Source organism: Chelonia mydas, chromosome 6 (assembly GCF_015237465.2).
Source record: "Chelonia mydas isolate rCheMyd1 chromosome 6, rCheMyd1.pri.v2, whole genome shotgun sequence".
NCBI classification, from domain to species: Eukaryota; Metazoa; Chordata; order Testudines; family Cheloniidae; genus Chelonia; species Chelonia mydas.
The window spans coordinates 39,415,778-39,423,626 of record NC_051246.2 but is presented as its reverse complement, the minus strand read 5'-3'; the positions used below and the strand labels follow the sequence as shown (position 1 = coordinate 39,423,626).

Sequence of the window (7,849 nt, the reverse complement as noted above, 5' to 3'; positions counted from 1 at the left end):
GCATGCTAAGAGCCAGGTACAAATACATTAGCAGAATTGCTAGGAGTAGCAAGTCCAATGAACCTACTAGCTCATGTATTTGTAGTATCATGCTCCAACCCTGCACACTTACCGTGAATTTCAGCACAATGTTTTAGAGGGAATTGGAGAACATGAAACATACACTCAGGTGCAGCAAGAAGTTTTAAGTTGGTGCTGATGAAGGAAGCTGTTGCTTCATTGCATGTATTCCTGCCTTCTGATGATGGTGAAAGATTCATTTCCTTCTTTAGCCAAGGATCTAAACCTCGGTGACAAACACTGAAAGAGGATTTCACCATGTCAAAATGTATATACTCTTTTCAGTGCTGTCAGGGTATCTGTTATTGAAATTGTGGTTTCCCTCTGGGCAGCTCAAGGCTTTCACTTGATGTCACAGTTATACTGATATAAAGAATTAACAATATAGTTCTTAGATTAGGGGCAAAGTTTTCACTTAGATGAAAGCAGATGGATCAAGTCCAACTGCAGTTAATGAAAACCAGTTGTCTGAGAACAAAATTAGGCCTTCATTGTTCATTTGTATTGTTCACAACTCCTTAAGAAACTTGTTACATCATTTTATATGTCTTCCCCACCCATGGAAATGCTCCAGACCACTTGCAGGGGTACCCATACTGAAGCAGAACTCTGCAAAACTCCCTGGAGTTCTCTCACAGGATGACATGTTGCCATTTTCACTAGCTGCAATGATTGTTTTCACATGGTTATAACTCTGAGACTTGTGAAGAGACTGACAAAACCTTGGGGATTATGTAGGCCTCTCTGGCACTTCAAGGGAGATGCTCCACACCCCAGTTTCAACCTACGGACCAATCCCTTTAAGCCATGTACCATGGCAGTGGAGCAGGAAGCCATCTTCAGCTCCCAGGGAATTTGTAGGCTTCATGGTGATTCAGATCCAGATCCTATTTAGATGTTCTGAGTTGGTCAGAGTGGAGCTCATGGGAAGTGGGTGGCCAGGAGTCACTACCTCTAACGCTTGTCTGAAGCTCAGCCATGAATCAGCAGGGCAGACATTTAGACTAGAGAAGCTCACAGGATGAGGGTTAGCTTATTAGCTATGCCCATGGTCTACGCAATACAGCCAGTGGCAGCTTCCTGATTCTGGGCCTGATTCTATGCTACCTCTGGTCCTGATGTACTTAGATCAGCCTTAGGACTGCTCTAAAACATGCTAGATAGCTCTGTGCATACACCCCTCCACTATGCTGTATACACTGTGAGAATAACTGGAATGAAGCAGTGTTCCCTACATGCTAGGTCCAGAAGCACTGGGTGGAATAAGAGGATAAGAGCCAGATGTGCTTGCTGTAGCCCAGATGAGACAAAGAGGACTCTCTCATACTAGTAAAGGGCCCAGATTTTCCAAGAGTATTAAAATATATGGTGCCTGATTCCCCACTGCCTGGGCATCTTGTGTCGTCATTTACACCTGTATAAAATAAGTGCAAGTGAGTGTAAAAAGCTACCATCAGGGAGTGGAGAATTCTGATTAGGTAGCATTTTACACTTTCTATACACTCAGTGGTCTCAATCTGCTGGGCACAGCTGGGTTTGTTTTCTGTATTTTGTACAATACTAATCGCACTTTGGGTACCCAAATAATAGTAATAATATATAATGAACAAAAATAAATAATAATGTGCTAAGCCAAATTGCTGAGAAATGAAGGCAATGTATGAACATTCAGATTACCCTGTGTATGCAATTAACTGACAAATGGCAATCTGTCCCAAAGTGATGTATCAAAAAGAAGCAGGCATTACGTGTAAGAGACATATAGCAACTGAAAGAAAACACTCAGCATTTTAATCTGAAAAATCCACTTATGTTCTCATTTTACATTAATATGCTTCTTGTTACCAAGTCACCAGGACTGATAGCATCAGATAAAGCAATTTAAGGGATACAGAAAATGTTATCGGCCAAAAAGGCATATATACTTTAAAGTTGCCTAGTCAATTAAACATTTATTAAAATAAACAAGGAAATAAAACCTGTATCAAGTCTGACTCAGTTTAAAAACAGTATGAAACTGGAGGGTTTGGCAGCTGAGCCAGGCTATGTAACTTTATCCAGTCTTGACCAAAAGAAAGGAAAAAAGTCACTTGAGACCATGAAGAAACTAACAAAAAATACAATTGCCAGAATCGTTACTGCACAGAAAATAAAGTATGAGTCCATCTTCTCCTTCTTTCATGTAATAGCAATGAGCATATAGATAACTTTTCATCTTCAAAACATGTTACAAACATTATCTAATTAGTCCTCACTATACCCCAAAAGGCAGGGAAATAAATGTTACAATCTCCATTGCATAGAATCATCCAAGGCTACAGAGGTTGTCCTTGGCAAATTTAGGATTGAAACTCAAGACTTCCTGATTTCGAATCCTATGGTCCCCCCCATTAGTTGCCATGAAATTGGTGGTTGTGGAAGTTGCCTTATTGACAGCTGTGGACATTTATGTCCATAAGAACTGGTTAGTGATTGAATAAGCTTCCGCACATTGCCCAGCCTATGTGCCTCAGCCCTGACCCAGTGGGACCATATCTAGGTGCGCAAAAGTAGCTTAGTTTCCAAGTCCATACAGTCCTAATCAATTAGTAGCAATTGTGATGGCATTTGTGTATTGTGGGTCAGGTGGTTGCCATTAAATGTCAACATTTGCCAAGTTACCACATAATGGTATATGAAAAAATCATGTTTCCTGACACCGTTGTGTAGTAACTGTTGGGAAATATGACTTTTAATGGAAACTACTCTGCCTTCAACACAAAAATCTGTCTAAGATACTTATTATATACAATGATAATGTCCTCACAGCATCCCTCTGAGGTAGGGAAATATCCCCATTTATCACTATTTTACAGATGGAAGATTGAAATCAATGGAAGTTAGCAAACTAACTCCTTTTGAGCATTCAGCCCTAAGTGACATGCCCAAAGTCACAGAAGAAGTCTATGGCAGAGCAGGGAATTGCATTTACTTACCAGAGTCCCAGGCTAGTGCTCTAACCACTGCTCCATCCTTCCTCTCTAAAACTACCATCCATCACAACGACTGGACTTAACCAACTATTGGATTTAACCAACCAAACTTACTTCAAAACATTTCAGTGATATTAACGGACTTGACTTCTCAATTCTGAAACCAGGAACAAACCTGAATGAGACAAATATCTGAACTGATTGACACTATAAAATAAGATTGGTGCTGTAATTAAATATGGAGCACAGTCTAATGATGCAGTTTTGGTTAATTAGTCTTGCTAGTTTTAATAGTCTGGGTAGGAGGGAGTAGAACTTTGTAAAGGCGAGTGTCTTGTGTATGTTGAGTCTCTGATGCACAGGTTTGTCTCAGTAACAGAAAACCCTGTAGGTGGTCCAGATCACAAATGCTTCCTGCCTGAAAAATATGAACAAGAGAAAACAAGTGTTCCATGCGGATACATGGGGCAAGAGTGATCATGTCAAGGATTTTTCTTAAACTAAGCCATTTGTGTCTGTGAATACTTGCACATCTATATACACACTGATAAAGGGCTGCACTGGTAACCTTGAAGTTTGAATGGTCTCCAGGGTATCTCACAGCAAAAGAGTATAACCTGCATTACAACACATTGTCATGCCTTAGCAAATATACTAGAGTATAGGCTGCAAAAAAGCCTGCTGTCAAATGGTCACCACAAGATGCCACGTCACCCAGTAACCTGCTTCTAATGTTCCATCTGTTTAAAGGCCTATCCACATGTATCTGTTCTCCCTAGACATGTGTGTAAAGTTTTATTTTCCTCCTGCTTCTTTCCTCCTGTTATTCTTAACCTTACCTTTTTAGGGCACACTGCCCAGAACGAGTCTGCTGCAGGCTCAGACTGTGGAGTCCCATTTCAGCTGATGTTCTGACTCACCCTGGAAAGATTACTCTGTTCCCCTTCTCATTCAGTAGCATGTGCTCCTTTTTAATTTTATTTTGTGATCCAAAACCCTGGAGCCAAATCCAGCCCTAGTGGATTCCATTGAAGTCCACAGAATGACATCAGGGGTTGATTTGTCTCTTGAATTTAATATAATTGAAGTCCCTTATCCAGTATGAAATAGTAAGCTTCATAGATATTATTGTTGTTAAATGTGCCACCCACCACTGAGAAGTATTGATTCTTCTTATTCTCCATATTTGTACATCTAAATCTATATATTGCCTTTATATTATGCAAAGAAAGAAAATGCATTCTACTAGTCAAGATAGCTCTCTACTGAGACAGCTATCAACATGCTGTATAGTATTGCTAATGTCCTGGTTTAATGAGATATCCAAATTTATAAAAACATTCACCTCTTAAATGATTTACTAAACATTCCAAAATACATGTAACTACCATGTACTATTGCCATCTAGTGGAAAGGTAAGTAAGAACACAGGTTTCCTTTAATTTAATGAATAAAACTTATCATCCATGATTGTCAATGGTGATTATTTTAGATAATTTAGAACACCTTGAAAGACATACTTTAAAATTAATAAATCTCCTTATGGTTACCTTGGTTTTTTCTAATGGAAATCAATAGTCCCAAGTCCATTTCTCAGTATGGTTATAGGAAAAGTGTTTTTTGGAAACTAACTGATATGCAGTTTGTCACCTCAACCTGCAGAAACTTAGCTTGTCCTCCTCTCTTTGATTAAATATAGCAGTCACTAATCCACTGATCTAAATTTAAATACAGAATGTTAGTGGAAGCACATAGTCTCATGGATGTATTTCAAAAACACAACTACTGCAAACAGAAATCACAGTGTACCTGTGCTGTTTCTCACTGGTTAGTTAAAAAGAATAAAAACAGTGCAATTGTATGGAATTAAAAGCATACACAGGATTTGGGAAGAGTGGTGGATTAAGCCCTGATAGGGAGTTCTTGCACAGTAGAAAGGGGGACTGCTGCACAAACTACAATATCTTAGCCTGCTGGTCAGGCTAAGATATTGTAGTTTGTTGCAGCAGTTCCTTTAATGAAGTTGCATCTGCTGTAACTTTCAAAGAAGCCAGCAGAACTCAGTAACTTAACAGCTGTTCTTTAAAAACAATCACTGCGGATGCAAACTGCCATCTTCATCCCAGATTTTAGATAAAAAGATGAGCATGTTACAGATACACTGTATACTATATTTTTACTAGATTCTTGATCATTTACAGTTCACCCTAAAACTCCCACACATTTGTTTCTTAATGTCCATCGTGATCCGTTAAACCTCACTGCAGCAATGTTCCCATAGGAATGTGGCCTTTTGCCAGCCTTTCTCATGAACATTTCATTAATCTTCTTGGCTCTCATATGAACTACAAAACATTATTGGTTAGCAGTTTAACTGTTTTGCTTCCACATGTGCCAAAAATGTGAGAGTCACCAGACTTTCATTTTTTTTAAAAGTGAAGCAACCTACATAGTAACTAAACTGGGATTTTACTGTTAACATGGCAGTCTCAAGAAAGGTAAAATAGGTACAGAGATATCTTGTTGCTGAGCTGAATGTGTGTGTCACACTTTAAAAAAACATGCTGAAAATGCATGCAATTTCCCCAAGTATTCAGATCACTATCAAATGTGAAGATCTACAGTCTTACAATAGCAAAAAATATGTTTTAACTATAGTTTTATTTTACCATGTTATGCTATTCTCTCTGACTTCTTTAATACTATAGGCCATATCCCCTACCCACCTCAGAGGAGCACTTTTTATAAAATGTCCAACACTTCTGGATTTTTTAAGTTCTACTGCATACTACCCTCTGGGCCTTATCCAAAACCCACTGAAGTCAGTGGAAAGACTCCATTGACTTCAGTGCACATTGGATTAGGCCCCTTGTGAGGAAGGGCCAGCTGGGATGGGGACATGGCTGACCAAGCAGGCAGAAGAGCTGGATTCATCAAAGGGCTCAATTCTAACTCCAGATACTTATGCTCAACCCCTATTGAGTCCTAAACACACAGACCCGCTGCAACCCACACCATAATTGGACTGGCTGGTTAAACTGACAGTTTGCTAAAATTGCATTCTGATTAATTTACAGATTTTTTATTTCCAAATGGGCAAAGCCCTCTTTACTGTAATTCACAGAGCCTCACCTTGCGAATTATGGCATAACAAGAAAGTGTCTCAGGCAGCCACTACTATCCCCAAAGCTAGAAGTTATAAATAAATATACAACAGGACTCTGCCAGAGTGAAAGCCAAGATCAAGGCCGAGTGTCAGAATACTCCCTGAAAAGAATGATGGTATGCAGTACATCCTGCATATTCCATCAATAGCGGCGCTATATTGAAGGCAACAGGATACCATGTACTGGGTATGCTAGTGCAGGCATGTTACTGAATCCTAGGACAATCTAATACAATGTCATGTTAATTAGAAAATGCTGAGTAATACTGGACTGATAGAGAAAGGTAAGTGCTATGAAATGACAATGTGGCAAAAGATTAATAAAAGAGAAGCTGTGTTTGAAATAACAGGGATGTCTCTATTCCCTGGGACAAATCTCAGGAGGTCATCTAGTCCAATCCCCTGCTCAAAGCAGGACCAACACCAACTAAATCATCCCAGCCAGGGTTTTGTCAAGCCGGGCCTTAAAAGCCTCTAAGGATGGAGATTCCACCACCTCCCTAGGTAACCCATGCATTAGTCGAGCTGTGTGAATAACTGATTTTTCAGTTCACTAGCTATTCCAAAAAAAGAAACCATTTTTGGCTGACCCAAAAATGAATTTTTTCAAAATTTTTGGCAAATCGAGAAGTAAAAAATAAATAAATGAATAAATACAAATAAAATTGTTTCAGGTCAAGAAAAATGTTCTGTTCGACACAAAATGATTTTTGGTGACTCAAGAAGTAAAAATAAAAATGTTTCGGGTCAAGCAAAATGTTTAGTGTGACACAAAATGTTTTCTTTTGTTTTTTGGTTCACCAAAACTTTTGAAAAAAATTGCATTTGGGTTAACCCAAAATTAACCATTCCATTTAGGATTTGAGTGAGTTGTTTATGTTTTGTATAGAAAATGTCAAAATGCAACATTTTGACTTTTCCAGATTTTTTTAAAATATGAATAAATCGGCAAGACCAACACAAATTTGTGAAATGTTTTGATGTTACCAAATCTGCATTTTTCATTGAAAAAAAAATTCAACTGGAAAATGCTGCCAAGCTTTATTCCTGAGCTCTTCGGGGCTACACCAATCTAAATCCCTCTTAAAACTTGACCCTCTTTCTTCGGTGCCGCTCATCATAATACAATTAAGACATGAAACCTGCCCAAGTGGAAGACTTTTTTTGTTATTGTTATTGTTTGTTATAGCTACCTGTAAACATGATGTAGTTCTAGCTAATTGATCTATCTAGGTTCTTTTCTGGTGGATGAGCTCACCTTCACTGTGGTATATGAGCATGTCACTAATTATAAAGCATACGCACAGAGATATATTTCTCTCTCTTTTCCCTGGACTATGTTTATTTTAAATGTTTTTGGGACTGATCTAAATATTTTTTTTTACAGATGGTGTTATTGTGGGAAGCCTCAGTCAAGTATCTGTGGGCCTGGTTCTCATTCATAGCGAGGCCTGTTCTGGGAGTAGAAATATAACTTATGGCTACTTTAGGGCCCCTTTACACTGATAGAGTGGCATAAAGGGGATATAGAGTAAAAGGATTCAGGCCTTGGGTTTTGCAATTTGCTCCAGAAGTGCTAAGGTCTGTGAGGTAGTTAATTGTCCTTTGTTAGAAATGACCTCCTTAATTCTCTTAGTCTTAATTCTGTTCT

General features: G+C 38.7%; 1 protein-coding gene across 1 annotated transcript in view; it reads right to left on the bottom strand.

Annotated features, from left to right (window-relative positions):
* Window positions 1-1,891: 1,891 nt before the first annotated feature.
* PARVA (parvin alpha) overlaps window positions 1,892-7,849 on the bottom strand; it is a 98,449-nt gene continuing 92,491 nt past the window's right edge. Inside the window, exon 11 of the mRNA XM_037899835.2 lies at window positions 1,892-3,450. Within this exon, the coding sequence (XP_037755763.1) occupies window positions 3,301-3,450 (150 nt within the window). The 3' untranslated portion in view covers window positions 1,892-3,300. The remainder of the gene's footprint in view (window positions 3,451-7,849) is intronic.